Raw genomic sequence first — 23271 nt, 5'->3', positions numbered from 1 at the left:
ATGTAGGTCCCTTGCAGTCAGAAACAGGTGAGTTAATCATGGGGAACAAGGATATGGCGGACCAATTGAATAACTACTTTGGTTCCGTCTTCACTAAGGAAGACATAAATAATCTGCCGGAAATAGCAGGGGACCGCGGGTCAAAGGAGTTGGAGGAATTGAGTGAAATCCAGGTTAGCCGGGAAGTGGTGTTGGGTAAATTGAATGGATTAAAGGCCGATAAATCCCCAGGGCCAGATAGGCTGCATCCCAGAGTATTTAAAGAAGTAGCTCCAGAAATAGTGGATGCATCAGTAATAATCTTTCAAAACTCTTTAGATTCTGGAGTAGTTCCTGAGGATTGGCAGGTAGCAAACGTAACCCCACTTTTTAAGAAGGGAGGGAGAGAGAAAACGGGGAATTACAGACCAGTTAGTCTAACATCGGTAGTGGGGAAACTACTAGAGTCAGTTATTAAAGATGGGATAGCAGCACATTTGGAAAGTGGTGAAATCATTGGACAAAGTCAGCATGGATTTACAAAAGGTAAATCATGTCTGACAAATCTTATAGAATTTTTCGAGGATGTAACTAGTAGCGTGGATAGGGGAGAACCAGTGGATGTGGTGTATCTGGACTCCCAGAAGGCTTTCGAAAAGGTCCCACATAAGAGATTAGTATACAAACTTAAAGCACACGGCATTGGGGGTTCAGTATTGATGTGGATAGAGAACTGGCTGGCAAACTGGAAGCAAAGAGTAGGAGTAAACGGGTCCTTTTCACAATGGCAGGCAGTGACTAGTGGGGTACCGCAAGGCTCAGTGCTGGGACCCCAGCTATTTACAATATATATTAATGATCTGGATGAGGGAATTGAAGGCAATATCTCCAAGTTTGCGGATGACACTAAGCTGGGGGGCAGTGTTAGCTGTGAGGAGGATGCTAGGAGACTGCAAGGTGACTTGGATAGGCTGGGTGAGTGGGCAAATGTTTGGCAGATGCAGTATAATGTGGATAAATGTGAGGTTATCCATTTTGGTGGCAAAAACAGGAAAGCAGACTATTATCTAAATGGTGGCCGACTAGGAAAAGGGGAGATGCAGCGAGACCTGGGTGTCATGGTACACCAGTCATTGAAAGTAGGCATGCAGGTGCAGCAGGCAGTGAAGAAAGCGAATGGTATGTTAGCTTTCATAGCAAAAGGATTTGAGTATAGGAGCAGGGAGGTTCTACTGCAGTTGTGCAGGGTCTTGGTGAGACCACACCTGGAGTATTGCGTACAGTTTTGGTGTCCAAATTTGAGGAAAGACATTATTGCCCTAGAGGGAGTGCAGAGAAGGTTCACCAGACTGATTCCTGGGATGTCAGGACTGTCTTATGAAGAAAGACTGGATAGACTTGGTTTATACTCTCTAGAATTTAGGAGATTGAGAGGGGATCTTATAGAAACTTATAAAATTCTTAAGGGGTTGGACAGGCTAGATGCAGGAAGATTGCTCCCGATGTTGGGGAAGTCCAGGACAAGGGGTCACAGCTTAAGGATAAGGGGGAAATCCTTTAAAACCGAGATGAGAAGAACTTTTTTCACACAGAGAGTGGTGAATCTCTGGAACTCTCTGCCACAGAGGGTAGTCGAGGCCAGTTCATTGGCTATATTTAAGAGAGAGTAAGATGTGGCCCTTGTGGCTAAGGGGATCAGAGGGTATGGAGAGAAGGCAGGTACGGGATACTGAGTTGGATGATCAGCCTTGATCATATTGGATGGCGGTGCAGGCTCGAAGGGCCGAATGGCCTACTCCTGCACCTAATTTCTATGTTTCTATGTTTCTATGTTATGCACCCGCAGTTCGATGACTTTGTATGCGGGAGCATCTTTATTCTACAAAGCAAAATAACATGATGACAGATCAGGGAACCTGTGCATCAGTATGAACGTACTGTAGGCAGGAGAGAAGATGGATTATCCACAAACCAGACTTGAAACATCCTGCTGATCATGGATTTCAGGACATTCTATTCAATTACATACAGCATTGATAACAAGCATTTTGTCATGGAAAAGGTAGATGTTTTACAGAGGTATGTGAAGAACATGGATCTCAAATTACAGCAGGAAATACTAGGAGCAACAGCTTTATTCCATTTAGCATCGTGGATGGCGAGAGAACATGCTTACTTACACAGGCTTGCTTTGTGGCAACTGACAAATTGTGAATAAAGTGGCCAAGAAAAATAAACTTTTATCTTGGAAAGATAAAATGCTGGAGTAACTCAGTGGGTCAGGCAGCATCCCTGGACCTGCCTGACCTGCTGAGTTACTCCAGCATTTTGCGTCTTTCTTTGGTAAACCAGCATCTGCAGGTTCTTGTTTCTACAATCTGTAATCTGGTTTCATTATTGGTTTAGCAAGTTTGAAACATGTAGATGCTTCAAGTAGTTCAGCCACTGATCCAGCTCTCCTCGGTTTTCCCTATCTTTGCACCTGAAAACATGTTTATTCTAGACCAGATTGCATGAATGGTCAATTAAAAAAGGTGTCTCTGCACACCTGCTGCCTGACCCGAGTATTTCTAGCATTGTGTTTCAGTCCTCCATCACCTGCAGATTTGCAATTTTCTATTTTTAACTTGTCATTTGTTCCAGTCAATACGATATTTGTGATAATACGAGCCTGAAGAAGGGTCTCGACCCAAAACGCCTCCCATTCCTTTTCTCCAAAGATGCTGCCTGTCCCACTGAGTTACTCCTGCATTTTGGGTTCATCTTCGGTGTAAAGCATCTGCAGTATCAGCATTTCTTTCTTACACAATGAGCTATTTGCAAATCACAAACTCCTGACATACTTGCCAAACATATTTAATCTTTAGCAAAAGACACATGTGAGAGAACTTACTGACAGTCCATCTGATCCCTTGGGTCAGATCTTACAGCCTAGACCCATGAGCATTACTGAAGGGAGCTGCAAATCTGTTCAGTTGAGAAGGGATCAGCTGCAAGCAAGATTGAGGAAAGGGGATTGGACAGGAATCTACATAGGGCCTCAATTGTAAGTCTTAGCTGATCAGTGGCACAGGAACAAGAATGATTGGGGTTAGATCTTGGGGATCAAGAGGCCAGTACAGGGCCGACCTTAGGTTCCAACCAGTGTTGCATTGTTAAGGTAGAAATAAATTGTGGAGAACAATACATCCAGAATGAAGGAGCTCAGGTAAATTAGCATTAGTAAAACAAAAAAGTAACTAAAGATGATAAATTTCCATGGCTGGACAAACTGCATCTTAATGTTTTGAAGATGGCAATAGCAACAGTGTCATCTTTCAAAATTCCATAAAAGGTGAAGGTAGCAAATTTCAGAAAGGAGGGAGATTAAAAAAATGGAAAGTTACAGATCAATCTGCCTTTGAGTTATGGAAAATAATGCAATCTATTAATACAGAAGTAGTAACATGATGCTTAAAATAAATAGGCTGAGTAGGGTCAAGTTTGATTTTCAATGACAAATGTTTGACAAATACATTCAAGTTTTTTTTTTATGGTTTAACTAGCAGGAGTAAGATGGTGTGTATTTAGACTTTCAGAAATTGTCCAACTAAGTCCCATTTATAATTTGGACAAAGGGATCAAAATGTATGGAAGTTTGCTAACCAAAGCAGGGTGGCTGTGTGAGCTGAACAGGATTAGGAGAGGCTTCTTTGGATAATGATAGGTTAAATGAATGAGCAGGGACATGCAGATGAAATATCATGCAGAAAAATGGTTGGAAGAAACATAAAAAAGTATGTTCTTTATCCTGGGCATGATCAACTTGGTTGAATGTCTGTGGCAATGCCCCAAAAGAAGAAAGAACGACAACACCCTGCAAAGACCAATGCGGAGACCACATCAGATGCACAACGGGGACAATCACAGTAAATGCTGCAGTTTCCAGAGTTAAAGGGATTTCAAGACACTGCATAAAAACAGCACCGTGCCAGAATTTCAAGCTTTAGTTGCCTTCACTGGAGTTCATCCCCTTTCACTCACTAGTGGCTCCTGGATCATGTGATTGATCTTTGCCACCTTGATCTCCATTGATGGAATGAATCAGCTTGGCATTCTATCAAGCCTTTGCCTAAAGCAAATATGGTTTAAGTGAGAAAAAGGTGGCATGGAGGCGCAGCGATAGAGTTGCTGCCTTACAACTCCAGGTTCCAGAGTTTACATTCTCCCCGTAGGTTTTCTTCGAGATCTTCGGTTTCCTTCCACACCAAATACAGGTTTGTAGGTTAATTGTGTTGGTATAAATGTAAATTGTCCCTCGTGTGGGTCTTGTGAGTCTGTGGAATTCTCTGCCTCAGGGGACAGTGGAGGCAGGTTCTCTGGAAGCTAGATAGGGCTCTTGAAGATAGGGGATATGGGGAAAAGGCAGGAATGGGATACTGAATGTGTATGATCAGCCATGATCACATTGAATGACGGTGCTGGCTTGAAGGGCCATATGGCCTCCTCCTGCACCTATTGTCTATTGATAGTGTGAGTGTGTGGGGATCGCTGGTTGGTGCGGACTAAGGGCCTGTTTCAGCACTGCATCTCTAAGCTAAACTAAAACATGGGTGAAGTCAGCACCAAAACTCAGAATCACAGTTCAAACACCAGTGTCAAACTGGTGTCAAACCTGACATCAAACTGTCAAATATTGGCACATGCCAGATTTTGGTTAACAATTACTACATCGCTAAGCATATTTTTGTAAAAGATAGATAAATATTTGAGGCAAAGAAAATTAAAGCTTACAGGAAAAGGCCAAGGTTATAGGATTATTCCAGCAAATAATCAATGATCCTTTATGCATTTCCATACCTGCACCTCAAACGTCTGGATGGAATCCCCTTCCTCGTTATACGTGTATTTTCCCAAAAGGACCCCTTCGGCTTGATTTTCATCATCCAAGCCCTGTGAACAAGTAGAAATTAGCAAGCTTTGCACACAGAAAATTACTCTCCAGTCACCCCAACAATTATACAAGCTGGTGAAAGTAGGACTTTCACCCTTGCCTGGAAGAAAGCTTGGTTGAATATATAAAGTAATTTCATTTCAAACATCACTAGTAGTTCCCTAAAAGTCAATTGGAAAAATGTCATCACCTCATTTAGCACATGAAGTGAATCTGTACACAATCAAACAGAATGAAACGGTGGTAGAATCAGTGTGTCCCACCACAGGGGCCTCATCAGGCACCTCTATACCCCACAGAACTAAATTGGAAGCAAGTCATCCTCAATCCTGAGAGAATACCAGTGAAGAATTGTTCACCCCCACTCAGGAAAGCACTTGCCATAAAAATTGTCCCTAGTATGTGTAGGGTGTGTTAACTTTAATCTCATCTATTGGTTGTAAAGTTGCTTAATCACTGTATGAAGCTTTTGTGGTTAACAGTGTTGAGGATTGTGCAATAAAGTGACAAAACTCAGTGAAGACAGTTAAAACCCAGAATCACAGTTCAAATACCAGTATGAGCAACTTGTGTAGCATGGAAGATTGAAGATTATATTAGTGGGCCTTCTATTTGAGGGGTTATTGTTCAGGACTGTGAAATGGAATTTGCTCATTTTTAACAGAACTTGTTAATCCTATTGACGTGGATTGTGAGACCACTCGGGACCCTGAACATGGAATCCAATGTCCAAGAAAGCCTTGCCATGTTCAGCAGCATGCTCCAGACAAACACCAAGGTTCCCAAACACACACTCATATTCTATAGGTTTCACTCACATAAACAGAGAAGTCTTGAGGGGCACTACTAATTGATCTACCCAGAGAAATTGATCTGGGAATGTGCTCTAGGGTAAAGGCTGTAGGCCAGATCCATTCAGCAAGCTCGATGACAACAAAGCCTTGGGAGCCTTTAAATGGCCAACAGTTCCCAGGATGAACCTCCGGCTGCAAGAGAGAACAAGAACAAAAAAATTAGGAAAGAATCTCAGTTTCATTTAGATATTCAGCGCGGAAACAGGAAATATTAACACTGGTGGCCGATTAGGAAAAGGGGAGATGCAACAAGACCTGGGTGTCATGGTACACCAGTCATTGAAAGTAGGAATGCAGGTGCAGCAGGCAGTGAAGAAAGCAAATGGTATGTTAGCATTCATAGCAAAAGAATTTGAGTATAAGAGCAGGGAGGTTCTACTGCAGTTGTACAGGGTCTTGGTGAGACCACACCTGGAGTATTGCGTACAGTTTTGGTCTCCTAATCTGAGGAAAGACATTCTTGCCATAGAGGGAGTACAGAGAACGTTCACCAGACTGAGTCCTGGGATGGCAGGAGTTTCATATGAGGAAAGACTGGATAGACTCGGCTTGTACACGTTGGAATTCAGAAGACTGAGGGGGGATCTTATAGAAACTTACAAAAATTTTAAGGAGTTGGACAGGCTAGGTGCAGGAAGATTATTCCCGATGTTGGGGAAGTCCAGAACTAGGGGTCACAGTTTAAGGATAAGAGGGAAGACTTTTAGGACCGAGATGAGGAAATCATTTTTTACACAGAGAGTGGTGAATCTGTGGAATTCTCTGCACAGAAGGTAGTTGAGGCCAGTTAATTGGCTATATTTAAGAGGGAGTTAGATGTGGCCCTTGTGGCTAAAGGGATCAGGGGGTATGGAGAGAAGGCAGGGATGGGATACTGAGTTGGATGATCAGCCATGATCATATCAAATGGCGGTGCAGGCTCGAAGGGCCGAATGGCCTACTCCTGCACCTATTTTCTATGTTTATCCTACACACACTCGGGACAATTTTGTTTTACATTTACCAAGCCAATTAACCTACAAACCTGTCCGTCTTTGGAGAGTTGGAGGAAAAAACTCACGGGGAGAACATACAAACTCCGTACAGGCAGCACCCAGGGTTGGGATCGAACCGGGGTCTCTGGCGCTGTAAGGCAACAACTCTACTACTGTGCTGCCCACAATTATCCCCTTTGCTTTCAACAGAACACTGATTCTTCCGAAAGGAGATGGATTTTTGGACACGATCCACGTGAGGATACGAGGATACTTACACAGTAATGAAAGACATAGAGTGGATGTGGAAAGGATGTTACCACTGGTAGGAGGAGTCTAGGACCAGAGGTCATAGTCTCAGAATTAAAGGTGCGCTTTTAGAAAGGAGGAGGAACTTCATTGTCACAGAGGGTTGTGGAAGCCAAGTCAGTGGATATTTTTAAGGCAGAGATAGACAAATTCTTGATTAGAACGGGTGTCAAGGGCTATTTTGGTAACAGGGATGGGTTGTTGGGATGGGGGTTACTATGGCAGGAATCTGCAGTATCGACCCCTCAATGTTTTCTGCCAATTTACCTCAACCCTGCACAATGAGAAAACGCGATACAATTTTCCAGCAGAGCCCATTGTGCTTTTGGTTCATGGTGTGTCAATTATGAAGTTAATGCAGAAAAAAGGATTTACTGAGACATTTTTAACACACTGCCCTCAAGACAGATACTCTCACACCATTTACAAAGTACAGGGTATCAGGACAAGTACCTGAACCAGCAGGACCTCTGTCTCGGGCAGTGTGATCAAATGCAACCCAAAATATGCTTTCTCCGATTTCCTCTAAATCTTTCTTTGCTTTAAAATATCAACCCTCTGGACTCAGGCACCTCTGTAAGCTACAGGCAAATGCTGGCAAATGGGATTAGTTGATGGTTGACGTGGACGTGTTGGGCACAAAGGGCCTGTTTCTGTGCTATATGACTTCATAAGTGGATATAAAAAATCTGAACTCAATTGAAGTTTTGACAAACACACTGGCAATCTACATCCAGGTGAGAGGAATGGGGACCATAAAGCGTCGTAGTTTGGTTAAAGCAGATGGAAGGAGCCCACATTTCCTTAAGGAAGGATATTTTTGCTATGGAGGGAGCAAAGCAAAAGTGCAGCAGATTAACTGTAGGAATAGCAGGGCTGACGTATGAAGAGCAATCTGGTCAATATTCACTGGAGTTTGGAAGGAATGATCATTTTATTAAACTGGACTGGAAGATTCGAGGTAAGATGTTCCTGATGCTGGGGAGTTTAAGGACCAGGATCACCGTGCGAGGATAAGGTGAGGTCATGTAGAACTCAGATGGGGAGAAATCTCTTCATCCAGAGTGGTGAACCAGAGGAATTCTCTATCATGGAATGCAATTGAAATCAGATCGCTGAATATACTCATGAGTTAAATATTGTTCTTGTAGCTAGAGGGACCAAGAGGTATGGGGAGAAAGGTATGGGAAGTCCCCCAACTGGGGACTCAATTTGGATGATCAGCCATGATCATACTGAGGGGTTGAGTGGGCTTGACGGGCCACATTGCTTACTCCTGTTTATAATTTCCATGTTTCTATTCCATATCCCACAACTGTGGTACTGAACAAGCACGCATGGTGGGCCAGTGCATGATTTTTTTCGACATATATATCAATACCTTACATTCTTCTGACAGGGAAGAACTGTTATGCAGACAGAGTATGTTTCACATAAACCTTGATAAAGCAGAAGACACACACTAGTTGTGGTGCCCCCAACAGCAAATCTTGAAGTTGTGGACCTATAGCGTCCCTGTATTTTGCTGCCTCTAGGAGAGTATTCAAAGGTCACTGCTTTCAAGACAGAAGGGAGCAGCAGTACAAGGATTATATACCTGAATGACAGCTCTGGGTGACCGAGATTGGTACCACAGTGGAAAGCCAAACAGACTAAGAAGAGCAGTCTTGGTCTCTAACGTCTCTGAGCAGCGTGTGTGGATCACACTGCCACCTAACAAGAGAAAAAATAATCATTATCATATCACTGAATGGACAAAGTTAATCATGAATCCTTCAAGAAATATGCAGGTTTGCAGAGAACTGCAGAACTCTGGCAGAGGGATTGGAAAGTTTTTGCTTGAGTGCTGACCACTAAGAAGAACTTTCTAATTTGTCCAAGAACTCAACACATCCAGCACAACTGTAGAAATAATTTAATGTTACAATCGCAATTGTAACAATTGTTTAAGTAAACTTGAAAACTAATTTTCATACAATGTCCAACAGGTTGGAGCACAGAATCCAGCTGAAACTTTAAATACAGCTGAATGGCCACCAGGTGGCAATGGTTGGATAAGTACCCTCCCAAATCTCAACCATTTACTTGCTCTCATCATTTTGCCATTCAATACAACTAGAATAAATAAGGATCTATTTTTGCAAAAAAAAAGTACAATGAGAATGATTTCTGTAACATAAAATGGAAGCAAAACTTCTACCAGCTGACCAAGGTATAAAAATATTGTTATTTGTGGGCAGTTAGCTGGGAACATGTGCAACAAATGACTGCTGTCTGCATTGATTCTTTTTCTCAATAATATAAAACCATATAGCATTACATCTGACCTAGTTTAGAGACTATCCAGAAAGGACAATTTATATTGTAGAACATATATTTCTCATATATTGTAGAACATTTATTTACATCGCATGAACAGGCTCTTTTGTCCCACTGTGTCTGCACCGACCATGATGTCAACCTAACACATCCATCTGACTGGTCATGGTCTGCATCCCTCTTCTCCCTGTCTGTACATGTATCTGTCCAAATGCCTTTTAAATATTACTATTGTATCTGCTTCCACCACCTCCCCTGACAGCACACCTACAGCTGTGCAAGAAAAACTTGCCTCACACATCTCCTTTAAACATCCCCCCCCCCCTCACCTTAACTCGCGTATTTGACATTTCCACCTTGGGGAAAAGACTGCCGATCCATCTATATATCTCTCATAATTTTATATACTTCTATCAGGTCTCGTCTCAGCCTCTGACGCTCCAGCAAAAACATTCCGTTTGTCCAACCTCCCCTTATAGCTAATATTCTATTCTAGCATTCTGCCTAATCCAGGCAGCATCCTGGTGATTCTGCAGATGGCTGAAACCTAAAGTAGATCTTCAGCTTTCTACACAATTCCAATTGTCCAATGTTAGCTTGAGAAGAACCAAGCTTCTATCCACCCTTCAAACCATGAGCTTGTCTTCTTTCCTTGCACTTCTACAGTGTTTAAGATTTCATTCGTCTGCCTAGTTGCAACTTCACCGATCCAGCTGGTGTCGATGTTCATCTCAAATGTCTCCTGGTCTCCAGTCCATCTATTTTGTTCTCACTTTCTCTGCAACTTAAACTTTGCTTCAAGGAATAAAACTGGCTAACCAACAGAAGAGGGGAGCAATTAAATCAGGGCAGCAGTGACGGATCGGTAGACCTCCTGCCTGACAGCACCAGAGACTTGGGTTTGATCCTGACTGGGTGCTGTCTGTACTGAGTTTTTACATTCTCCCTGTGGCTGCATAGGTTTTCTCCGGGTGCTCTGGTTTCCTCCCTCACTCTAAAGATGTACAGGTTTGTAGGTTAATTGTAAGTTGTAAAATTGGCCAGAGGGCAGAATAAGACCCATCTTTTCTTCATACGCATTAAATGACTTGGAGTTCCAGATTTGCAGATGATACTGTGAACAGGAGATATTAATGGAATTGGAGGCAAATACAGAATAGGGTTTGAACAGGCTGGTTACAGCTGTAATTCAAATGTGAAATATTTCTTTTTGAGAGGAGGAATAAGGCAATGTAAACTGGAGGGCACAATTCTAAAAGGAGTTAAGAAACAACAGTGTCTCTGGAATGGGTGACGTTTCGGGTTGAGACCCTTCATCAGACCTTCATGTCCTTCTTACACACGTGGGTGATATATGTGCCTAGTTTACTGAAAAAAGGAAGTTTCGGATGTTGTTTAAAAACTCCTGTACCTTATAAATAACGGCTCAGGGTACAAGAGCAAAGAAGTGATGGGAGAACTTTGGAAAACACAGGCTTGGCCACAGCTGGAGCAATGCATCCAGTCCTGGCTGCCTTGCCCTCAGAAAGGCATGAAGCTTCGGAGAGAGTGCACAAGAGATTAACCAATATGTTTGCAGGGATGATGGAGCAGTGGACAGAATGAAGATAGCCAATGGTGCCCCAGGGCAAGGCTATCCCACCGATGGCTCGGCCTTTAAATGAGTTGTGGCTGGCGCAACATCAAGCAGTTACAAGTTAAATTAACATTCAGTAGTGTGAACCTCAGCAGCTCTGGGGAAACCTGTACTGTGAACATAGATCTGTACTTGCCTATTCAGGACATATCGCCCAGTGTGAAAGAACACCCCATTCCACAGGATCAAGTCAAGCATGACTAAAGTGCCAGCCCACACAACACCCTTTCAGTCTGTTACATTCAGAGTTTTATTTGGTCCGGGCTTTTGTCTGATACTTACCAGCAGATTCCAGTGCATAATCCACCAATCCAACCCTGTCAGCGCTGTACAGTTTCAAGGCTTGCTCCACAATGCTTTTCACTTCCTACCAAAGGAAAAAATAACAATAATCTGGGATAAGAAGGGGGCAGTAGAGTGCAATAGAGTGTAGAGCCCACACACATGCAGAAATCAGACGGTAATGCTCCCTTCAACAGTTCCCACAAAATGATCCCTCTTATCCATTCTCATAATCTGGAATTAGCAAGGTCCAATAAAAGTGAGCAATGGAGAGCCCACGTATACTGCATAGAAGGCAGCAGGATTATGTGATCAGGTCAATAATTATTAAAGTACATTGACAGGGATAGGAGAGGTTTGGAGGGATATGGGGCAAACGCAGGCAGGTGGGACTAGTGTAGCTGGAACATGTTGGCTGGTGTAGATTTATGCAATGTTCTATTCAGTTTGACATTGCCTTACTATCTGTCCTTCACAGAAAGGTTCCTGTAGAAAACTACCTGTGACAAACAAGTGATCAGCATGGAACGAGCTATAGGCACTGTGGGAGAAGGACTTGATGGATCCCATCAGATGGCTCCCCAAGCAGATCGAGGAACTCGGCAACAGTAGTGTGAGGAGCCCTCCCAGTCAAACGCTGCCTGCTCGGTCAGAAAAGCACCCCACTGCACGCTGCCATTGAGCTGGTTGTGGTGTGGACAACATTCACCTCCTTATGCACTGGGTGTTTGACAGGAAGGTCAGAAGAAGAATGCAAGGGCTCTTGTCATGGTTCACCCTGAGCAGTTGTGCATCAGTGATCTATGAGCTGTTCACAGGGACGCACAACAAGATAAATGTCAACTGCTGCTGGAAGATCATTATCTCAGCGGAAGACTCACGTTGGTCTGCACAAAAATTGATCTTCCTGTCGGTAAAGGTGTCGGATAAAATGTTGGTAAATGAATTGCTGCCGACTGGCACATTCCAAGGTGCGAGTGTATGTGGTGTGAGGGACACACTGAAGCTCAGTGCACTCACCGCAGAGGCTGTGGGGGAGTGGCCTTGGTCTAAGGTCTGGCCACCACTAGACACTGAGGGACTCTCAGACACTTCATGGGAGCACTGTTAAGGATGTGGTGTTCATTGACACATTGCAAGCGAAAGTGCTGAATTCATGAAACGTAGAGCAAGACATGCCCCAATTTCATTAACTCTACATATTATGAATAAATTACTGTTCTGAACTACAATAATCTGCTCCAGAGTTAGAGCCACTGGATGCTTGCATGCTTGTACCTTCATAATCCCTGCTCTGACAGCTGCCGTGTGTGCCTCCATAGCCGGACCACGATGAAATGAAGCTTCTGCGAGGATCTTCCTCTCCAAGCCAGCAAGGAGGGCCTCAAGTTCCTTGCGCTTCACCAGCTGTGCTGTCAGTGGTTCCCCTGTGCTGTCTTCTGATGAACCGAAGAGCAGCTTGTGGATAAGTGGGAGCAACGTCGTCTCCTTCTAAACACACAAGAGCTGGATAGTCAGTGCTCCTCCTTGTAAACTTTGAAATCAATGCAAAGCAGTATCTTTGTCATCTTAAAAAATGCATTATTTTACAATTGTTGATCCTTTGGCGAGGGAGACAAGGCAAGGGAGTACATTATAGCTGAAAGGATACTGAACCGTGGAGGGGAACAGAAAGATCTTGGAGAGCTTGTTGTGTAGGAAGGAAATGCAGATGCTGGTTTACACTGAAGATAGACACAAAATGCTGGAGTTACTCAGCAGACCAGGCAGCATCTAATGTTCCCTCCTGCTGAGTTACTCCAGCATTTTGTGTCTATCTTTGGAGAGCTTGTTCATGCGTCTTTGAAGATAGTGGGACAGGCATCTTGGAACTGTTAGCTCAGCCGTACCTGTAACATTGTGTGGATTCTGGTTGCCTCCCTACAGGATTGATGGGAGTGCACTAGAGAAACACAAGAAAGGTTTACAACATTGGCAGGACTGCAGAAGAAAGGTTGCAAAGAGAGAGTCGCCAGGAACTGCAGCAGGTAGATTGTTTGAGTGGTTATAATATTATAGAAAAAAAGACAAAATGCTGGAGTAACTCAGCGGGACAGGCAGCATCTCTGGAGAGAAGGAATGGATCATGTTTCGGATTGAGACCCTTTTTCAGACGTCTCGACCTGAAATGTCATCCATTCCTCCCCCCCAGAGATGCTGCCCGTCTCGCTGATGTCTATCTGTGCAGCATCTGCAGTTTCTCCCTATGCATAAGATGATGATATTCTTACTGGCCCATTCAGAGTAAACAAGGTAACCATCTTTCCGACACAAAGTTGGGAATGTAATTCAATTGGCACAAGGGTTTGATGCAATTAGTACAGTGGGCCAAGGGTTCACTGCCTGAATGGCTGTTGGAAGCAGAACTCACATTTACTGGGCACCTGAACCAGCAGAAGAGGCTGTGAGCGAGATTCACCTGGCCTCCCAGCACGTAAAACAGAAGGTGGGAACTATAGGTCAATTGACAGGTACATGGATAGGACAAGTTTGGAGGGATATGGACCAAACGCAGGCAGGTGGGACTAGTGTAGCTGGGACATGTTGGCGGGTGTGGGCGTTGGGCCGAAGGGTCTGTTTCCACACTGTATCACTCTATGATTCTAATTCATCCAGCACTCATAGTTCGCAAGAGGAAATAACTAATCATTTGGTAAGCTGCATCTAATCAAACGGAGCCGACATGGTTTAATAAAAATCATGTGTGGCAAAACTTGACAGGATGTGATAGGGAGTTGACAAGGGAAACCTGTAAATGTAGTGGGAAGGAACTGCAAATGCTGGTTTAAACCAAAGATAGACACAATAAGCTGGAGTAACTTAGCGGGTCAGATAGCATCTCTGGAGAAAAGGAATTTTCTATTTGTTTTCTCCAGAGATGCTGTCTGACCCACTGAGTTACTGCAGCTTTTTGTGTCAATCTCCTGTAAATGCAGTGTGTATTCAGATCTCCAAAAGGCATTTGCCACATATGAGGCTGCTGCAAAAAAAAATTAAGAGCCCTCTTAATTTAGAGGAAGTGTTCTAACATGGACTGAAAGGCGGCAGTCATATAGAAAAAAAAGGTTAGAATAAATGCGTGAAAACTGCAGATGGAATAAATCTGAAAAACAAAATGCTGGGAGCACTCGGGTCAGGCTGCATCCGTAGCCAGAGAAACAGAATTGGGGAGGCGACAAAAGAAACTTGTAAAGCTGCACAGGTGGGTGGATGACTGATAGTGTAAAACCAGTTGACCATGGGGATAAGCTGCACACAAAGTTATCTGGTCATGGAGAGAATAAAAGCGGTTAGATGATAAGAAAAATAGACAAAAGATCGTAGCAGTTGCAAAATGCAAAGAAGACATGTCTAGGAAGGAACGACAGATGCTGGTTTAAACTAATAGACAACGGGACAGGCTGCATCTCTGGAGAGAAGGAATGGGTGACATTTCAGGAGACGCTTTTCAGACAAGACATAACTGGCAGGTCAGCATGGACATGCCCTCCACTTTTGGATAGAGATTTTAAAAAACAAGCCAACCCAATTATCACAAATGTGCAACTGATACCAACAGAGGAATCAAGGTACCCAAAATTATCGAATTCAGTTCAAGCCCAGAGGACTGCCATGAGCCCAAATGGAAGGTGAGATGCCATTCCTCAAGATTGCTTTGAGCCTCATTGCAACAGTGCAGGAAGTCGCAGACTGTTCAGTCACTCCCACATCCAAGAGTCAGATTGAGATAACATGAAGCTCAGGAGTGCCCAATGGAGCGAACACAGGTTCTCCACAAAGTAGAAACCCAACGCCAGTTTGGTTTCTCCGTGTAGAGGAGACCACGTCGTGAACACAGGGAAAGGAGCAGATGGGGGAAAGGAGAGACAGTGAGAGAAAGGAAAAAACGCAGTAGAGAGGGAGGGAGTGAGTGGGAGTTGAGTGTGAAAGAAGGGGGGAAGAGGGCAAGATACTTTCCGCACTTTCCTCTTCATCTCAATCTCTTTGATCATCTTCAAGGCAGAAGAAGTGCTAAGCTTTGACCTTTTACAGTTAAATAAAAGACTATTTGGGAAAACTTACATCAATCATACTTTTAACTCTGCTTTCCAGAGCTTGCATGCTGGAGTCCACGTCCTTCTGGCCCGCACGTGCAGCCTGCATCTCCAGCCGTGTCTGGCTGAGCTGCTCCTCCAGCAGCGCCAGTGCAGTCAGTAGCTGCTTCTGTTCATCTGTCAACCTATAATAATAATAAATATAATTTTATTAGCCAAGTATGTATACATACAAGGAACTTGCCTTGGTGCTTTGCTTGCAAAAACATGATATACAGTGGACAATTAAAAATAAAACATTATGATTCAAACGTGGAAATAAAGTACCAGAGTAAAAAGAGTCGACAGACTTTTGGCTGTTGAGTAGAGCTACTGCTCATGGAATAATATTGTTTTTATGTCTGGCTGTGGCCCAGACAAAACTTGTCCTATTCAGGACAAAGCAAGCCATCAGAGTGCAGGAGCAGAGGTGGCATGGTGGTGCAGCATTAGACCTACGGCCTTACAGTGCCACAGACCTGGGTTCAATCCTGACTACCGGTGTAAGGGTGATCGTTGGTCTGCACGGACTCGGTGGGCCGAAGGGCCTGTTTCCACGCTGTACCTCTAAACTAAAAATGACGTTGATCTGTTTCACGCAGCAGCCGACGAAGCCCCCCCCAAGGGTCTGCTGCTACTCCACTCCTATCTGGAAACACACAGCATCAGCGTTATACTGCTCACAGCTCAGCCACAGGCAAACCTGCTGCCGTGCCAGACCCCAGGGGCATCTTGATGCATCTGCAGATAATGTGGCCTAAAACATCAACACCCAACACCTAAAGGGCCTGTCGCACGTGCCGAATTTTTCAGCGACTGCCGGCATCATTGACGGACGTATCAGGTCACCGAAAAATCTGCGGCGTGACGCAGCGTGATGATGTATGACGCGCGGTGTTTTTTTCAGTGTCGCGACATTTCTTGTCCCCGCTGGATTTTGAAATGTTCAAAATCGTTTGGCGACGCCGGCAGTTGCCAAAAAAAACGCCAAGTGGGACAGGCCCTTAAATTAATTATTTATCTCTATCGTTGTGAACAGTTGGTGCAGTCTAGAAACTGCCACAGCGCAGCTCTGTACCTTTCCACAGCAGATTCCATTTCCTTCACCTTCTGCAACATCATCTAGGAATAGAAATTTTAAAAAAAGTTTATTTTCAAGTTCGGAGGCTTTTTAATTCTACTCGCAGCTACTTATTTCACAACATACACGTCAAATTTACAAATATGTCACTTTTCCACACTTCATATTTCCTTATAACATAGGCCATTTCAGCCCATCAAATCAATGCCAGCTCTCAGAGAATCCCAGTCCTTCACAAATTTTCCTTGAAACTAGTTCCTCACAAATTCCCATCAATTGCCTGCAGAATCCACCACTCAATTTAAAGCAAACTTCACTGAACTGTAGCAGCTTAACACCCTGAGGATGGGAAATGCAGGGAATTCTCTGCCCAAGTGGCTACGGAGACCAGTCCTTGATACCAGTTCAACACCGAGGTGACTGTCCTTGATATCACGGAATTGAGAGTATGGTTAAATGATGCGGAGATATATGGTCTGACTGAGAGGTAGAGCAGCTGAGTGGCAGCACGGTGGTGCAGCGGTAGAGTTGCTGCCTCACAGCACCAGAGGCCCAGGTTCGATCCCGACTACGGGTGCTATCTATACGGAGTTTGTACGTTCTCCCCGTGACCTGCGTGGATTTTCTCCAGGTGTTCCGGCTACCACCCATACTCAGACGTACAGGTTTGTAGGCTAAATAACTTAGTAAAATTGTAAATTGTCCTTAGTGTGTGCAGGATAGTGGTAGTGTGTGTGGATCGCTGGTCGGCGCAGACTTTCCACGCTGTATCTCTAAAACAAAACAATAAAAAGACTAAAAGCAGCCATTTCAGGCAGAAAGTGAAGGAAAGCTTGCCATGCTTGGACCAGAGGCCTTAGCCTCAGAATAAAAGGACATTCCTTTGGGAAGGAGTTGAGGAGAAATTTCTTTAATCATAGGGTGGTGAATCTGTGGAATTCACTGCCACCGTAGGCTGTGGATCTTGTGAAGGAAGTGATAGATATATTATTGATTAGTATGGGTGTCAGAGGTTATGGGGAGAAGGCAGGGGAATGGGGTTAAGAGGGTAAGGTAGATCAGCCATGATTGAATGGCGGAGTAGACTTGATGGGCTGAATGGCCTAATTCAGCTCGTATCACTTATGAACCACGACTCCCTGGGCCCTCTCTACCCCTTCTCCCGCACCAGCTCCCTCTCCCCGCACCCACCTTGCAATCATCTGGCGACAGCGCCGGCTCCGTCAGCTCCTCATGCATCTGCTGGATGGCGGCGATGTCAGGCTGGAAGCAAACACAAGCAGCGTTACAGTCTCACCAGGGGCACGCACCCACCCCACCTCTGTCCAACACAGAGTGAGAGCATTTGCAGAGAGAGATTATGAAATGTGTGCAGATTCGTAAGTTAATTGGCCGCGGTAAATTGCCTCTTCCATGTCGGCAAGTGGAGAATCGGGGAGGGGGGATTGAAGACAATATGGAAAGAATAAAGTTTAGTTTATCGTCACGTGTACTGTGAAAAGCTGTTCAGTTCAGTTCAGTTTTATTTGTCATATGTAGGTTAACACAGGGTCAACGGTACAATGAAATGTGTTAGACAAGACAAAGGGTCACCGCAGCAATGATATTACAAGGATAAAAATAAGAATCACTGCCAGACAGGGATGGGGGAAGAGGCCAAGCTGCCAGCATTTGACACTCACCTCAACCCTTTCCAGCGACTCGAAGGGCAGCATGTTCTGAAGCTCATCCTGGTTCTGAAGGGTTACCTTGCCCAGCAGCTTGATGATGTGGGCTGGTGTCAGCGAGAGAGGGAGGCTTATGGTTTCAGACGACTCACCGCCCCAGTCCAGCCGAGCCCGGAAGGCAGCGGTCAACTGATCCAGCTCCTTCTCCATTCTGTGCACTCGCACCTGCAGGCCAGCCTAAGAACAGAGCAAGACGGTCAGCTTGGGCAGTATGGAGGCACAGTGGCAGAGTTGCTGCCTTACAGCGTCAGAGACCCGAGTTTGACCCTAACTATAGGTGCTGCCTGTACGAAGTTTGTACGTTCTCACCGTGACCTGCGTGGGTTTTCTCCGAGATCTTCGGTTTCCTCCCACACTCCAATGATGTACTGGCTTGTAGATTAATTGGCTTAGTATTAATGTAAAATTGTCCCTAGTGTGTATGGGATGGTGTTAGTGTGCGGGGATCACTGGTCGGTGTGGACCTGGTGGGCCAAAATGCTTGTTCCCGCGCTGTATTTCTAAACTAAAGTCCATATCAACCTGACCCAGAATATAGCCATCGCCGCCCTTCAATGAGACCGTGCACCACACATTTATTGTCAAGGCCACGTTCCACAGCATGGAGGGGGACACCTCCAACCTAATGCAGGCCAACTGCAGCCAACACAGGCAAACTCTCCATCCTGCAACCCCATCTCAACCCCCAACTCTCCACCCCATTCATTCTTCCCCCAACCCACCCAGCAGCCCACCCCTTCTCCTCCACTTATCTCACATCTCTCCTCTATTTTCCCCTCAACTACTTTCTCCCCAGGGTGGAAATGTCAAAGACCAGAGGGTACAGCTTACGATGAGAGAGATAAAGTATAAAAGGTGATAGATTTTTTAAACCAGGTGGATGCTTGGAACACGCTCTGCCAGGAGATGCGGTGGAGGCAGATACGATAGAGGCATTTGATAGTCGTATGGAGATGCAGGGAATGGCGGGATATGGATCGTGTGCAGGCAGGCAAGATTAGTCATCTTTGCATTATGTTCCACATTGACATTGTGGGCTGAAATGCTATTCCCCTGCTGCTACCTCCTCCCACCCACATTTCCAGCACTCCTCTGCCTTTCATCTCTGCTCACCCATTCTCCCACTGGCCATGGGAAAGCTTTGATCAACATTTCTCCAGTGACAGCCCGGTGCTTGGGTTCAAGTCGTCCCAGCAACAACACTTACGGGCTGCAGGAAGGTCAAATCCCACCTCGGGCGTGAGCGTGTGTGTGTGCGCGACACCTCTCGGGTGTGAAATTAAACGCTGCCTTGTCCCTGGGTGGCAGCTCTGACCAACACCTCCCAACCACAGCCACAAAGCTGCAAGTCTCACTGCACTTTCTGCCTAGGGATTGTGTGCAGTTTAGTTTCATTTAGAGATACAGCAAGGAAACAGGCCCTTTGGCCCATCGGGTCTGCATCGACCAGCGATCCCCAAGCACTAACACTGTCCCACACACACTAGGGATAATTTATACCAAGCCAATTAACCAACAAACCTGTACGTCTTTGGAGTGTGGGTGGAAACCGAAAATCATAGAGAAAACCCACGCGGTCACGGGGAGAACGTACAAACTTCATACTGACAGCACCCATAATCAGGATTGAACCCAGGTCTCCGGTGCTGCAAGCGTTGTAAGGCAGTAAGTCAACCGCTATGCCACAGTGCCGTCCTTGATTCCACATTTACTGACCGGAGCAGACATCCATACCATGTGCGGTAACTGTCAAATGACAAAGATTACCCCCAGAATGCTTTGGATCTAAATAAGTATGAGTTGGCCCATGGATTTTTCTCACGAGGGAGGTGAGCTGGCCACACAGAAGCGGGCAGCTAACAAAGAGTGTGCAAACCCCAGACACGGGCGGGGAGCTCAAAGCTGCACAACACGGCTAGTGTCGAGAAACCAGCTAGCAAGCTGTCAGAATGCATAGGTGGAAACTGCAGATGTTGGTTTAAACAGAAGATAGACACAAAAACTGGAGTAACTCAGCGGGTCAAGTAGCATCTCCAGAGAGAAAGAATCGATGACGTTTCGGGTCGATAACTTCCAGAAATGTCACCTATTCCTTTTCTCCAGTGAATCTGCCTGGCCTGCTGAGTTAGTCCAGCATTTAATGTTTCGCAAGTCTGTGCAGTTGTGCACAGTGGTCGGTTCAGTGGTGTTGGGAGCGTGGACGACAGCTCTATCTCTAAAGTGAACTGCACCTGCAGAAATCAGTTAGGACAGGCTGGAGTGGGATTCAGAGGGTGAATTCAAGGAGGTGCACTACCCCTGCTGTCATCCTTGGGTACTCTTTCTCTCCCAGGGGCGGAAATCGCTATCAAAACATGAGGAACACACAATTCCTTGGTGGCCACGCACATGCGCGCGCACACACGCGCGCGCACACACACATACACACGCGAGGTTTCAGACGTATGCCCTGTGGACAGTAACATCGGGAGCTGACCTGGTTGGTGACCCACTCTGAACTCCAGCAACAGCAGCTTCGTCCGCCCCGAATCGTGGGGCTTGAATTGGCCCGTTCGCGGGGCCTTTCATTGCCCGGTGCGGTTTAAAATCGGCCGGCGGGGGCTTCAACATTGGGAGCCTCGATGCAACAGATTGATTTTAAGCCGCGCCGGGCGATGAAAGACCCCGCGAATCGGCTGATGCAGCCCTTAGAAAACTTCTGATACCCGCCTGAATCTTTCAAAAGCTACAATGTGATAAATAACACTTAAACAAATAAAACTGTAGCAAATAAAGGCAAACAGAAGAACCGACCTTGAAGGGGGAATAAAATACTAAATAACGTAATGACCTGAATGAGGGACTTACCTGTAAGCCAGCCAGGAAACCCGTTCGGACCGTTTTAATCTTTCCCATCCACCAATACATCCAATTAGTGGTAACTGTACCCGCATCAGACAGCTTTAAGAAATTCTCCGTGAATACCTTCAGTAATACTTGAAGGTCAAAACACAATTGGTGACACATTGTGTTAATACGATGTTACTAGAGACAATTAACAAGCGCTTAACAGTGACACCCCCACTGTCTCGCGGAAAGCGGAGATTTTAAAAGTTTTTTTTTCGCCGAATTTCAAAATCCGGATTACAAAACATGGGGATTTTGCCCCCCACCTCTCAAAACATGGGGGTCGTGTCCTTGCCCCCCCCTGCCCCCAGGGATTTCCACCCATGCTCTCTCCCACCCTTCCCTTTCAGATCTGCGAAGCACATGCCACTAGCTGCACTAGTGCTGCGGCCAAGACACATGCCATTCCCACTGCAAGCATCAGCTGCATCAGGAGGACAGGCCTCCAGTGTAAGTGAACGGGCAACCAGACAAAGGCACAGTGAGAAGCCGGGAGGGATGGCTGATTGAAGCCCATGCACAATAGACAAGGAGGGAGGGCCAGCCAAATATATTCAGTATTGTGATTGGCAAGAGGGACAGTCTATTGAAGTGTATTGGCAGGGAGGACAGCCTATTCTGATCGACAGGATGGCCGATTAGGTCACACTTGGCCACGGAAGGACGGAGAACAACTTCCAACCCACTAAAACCCACACATGGAATTTTAAATATGCATTTTAAGCTCCTCCTGCTTTGAAAGAGTTTCAGAGAATGGCAAGTTCCACCAGGTATTCACTGGTTTCTGAACAGACATTTGGACAGAAATATTGACAAAGTGTTTAGAGGACTGTGGGCCAAATGAGCCCAGTTCGCCATCTTGCTTGGCAAGGCCAACTAACAACATGTTGCATGACTACAACACCATGACTATCCTGGAGTCCCAGGGATGGACAGGTAATGGAATGTTGGCCTTCATAACAAGAGGATTTCAGTATACATAGAAACATAGAAAATAGGTGCACGAGGAGGCCATTCGGCCCTTTGAGCCAGCACGGCCATTCATTGTGATCTTTGTGAGTATAGGAGTAAAGAGGCTCTTCTGCAATTGTATAGGGCTCTGGTGAGACCACATCTGGAGTATTGTGTCCAGTTTTGGTCTCCTAATTTGAGGAAGGACATCCTTGTGATTGAGGCAGTGCAGCGAGATTGATCCCTGGGATGTCATGAGGAAAGATTGAAAAAACTAGGCTTGTATTCACTGGAGTTTAGGAGGATGAGGGGCAATCTTATAGAAACATATACAATTATAAAAGGACTGGACAAGCTAGATGCAGGAAAAATGTTCCCAATGTTGGACGAGTGCAGAATCAGGGGCCACAGTCTTAGAATAATGGGAAGCCATTTAAGACTGAGGTGAAAAAAAGTGTTTTCACCCACAGAGTTGTGAATTTGTGGAATTCCCTGCCACAGAGGGCAGTGGAGGCCAAGTCACTGGATGAATTAAGAGAGAGTTAGATGGAGCTCCAGGGGCTAGTTGAATCAAGGGATATGGGGAGAAGGCAGGCACGGGTTATTGATTGGGGACGATCAGCCCTGATCACAATGAATGGCGGTGCTGGTTCGAAGGGCCGAATGGCCTCCTCCTCCACCTATTTTCTATGTCTGTATGACATGATTGTGCCGATGACCTCCTGTGATTGTGCAAGTTACTGGGTTGCGTGTGGCTGTAACAGAATATGGGAAAGGGGTGAATGGACTGCAAGGGATCCTGCAGCCAGGACAGCTCCAGGGTAATAAGGTCATAAGTGCTAGGAGCTGAATTAGGCCATTCAGCCCATCTACTCTGCCATTCAATCATGGCTGATCTATCTCTCCTCCTAACCCCATTCTTCTGCCTTCTCCCCATAACCCCTGACACCCGGACTGCTCACAGGCAGCCGTGGCCTGCGGAGGCGGAGGGCTCCAGGAGGAAGAGCTTGAGTGCACGAGGATGGGACTCACCTGAGGGCTCACCTGAGTGCTTTCCAGCGCGCCCGGATTCTCGGCACGAGACCAGATACTTCTGGATGACATCAAGACGCCAATGCCTGCAGAGGCAGAAAGGTTGCACTGAAGCAAGCAACATTCAAGGTATGCAGTCGCCTCAGTCCGCTCACTGCGCTCAGTCTGCCAGGACCTACCAGATCTCCCAGTTGCC

At 45.5% G+C, this 23271-nt stretch overlaps 1 protein-coding gene across 1 annotated transcript; it reads right to left on the bottom strand.

Annotated features, from left to right (window-relative positions):
* Window positions 1-1798: 1798 nt before the first annotated feature.
* Window positions 1799-23271, bottom strand: LOC116966826 (SUN domain-containing protein 2-like). The gene is made up of 11 exons (XM_033013166.1): window positions 23076-23271; window positions 18162-18383; window positions 17671-17742; window positions 16477-16520; window positions 15388-15544; window positions 12565-12777; window positions 11287-11371; window positions 8647-8762; window positions 5731-5898; window positions 4819-4911; window positions 1799-1858 (listed from the first exon to the last, which is right to left on the bottom strand). The coding sequence occupies exons 1-11, from the start codon at window positions 23145-23147 to the stop codon at window positions 1799-1801; spliced, it is 1302 nt and encodes a 433-aa protein (XP_032869057.1). The 5' UTR covers window positions 23148-23271.

The sequence above is a fragment of the Amblyraja radiata genome, chromosome 38 (genome assembly GCF_010909765.2).
Source record: "Amblyraja radiata isolate CabotCenter1 chromosome 38, sAmbRad1.1.pri, whole genome shotgun sequence".
Lineage (NCBI taxonomy): Eukaryota > Metazoa > Chordata > Chondrichthyes > Rajiformes > Rajidae > Amblyraja > Amblyraja radiata.
This window is presented reverse-complemented; position numbering and strand designations above follow the sequence as displayed.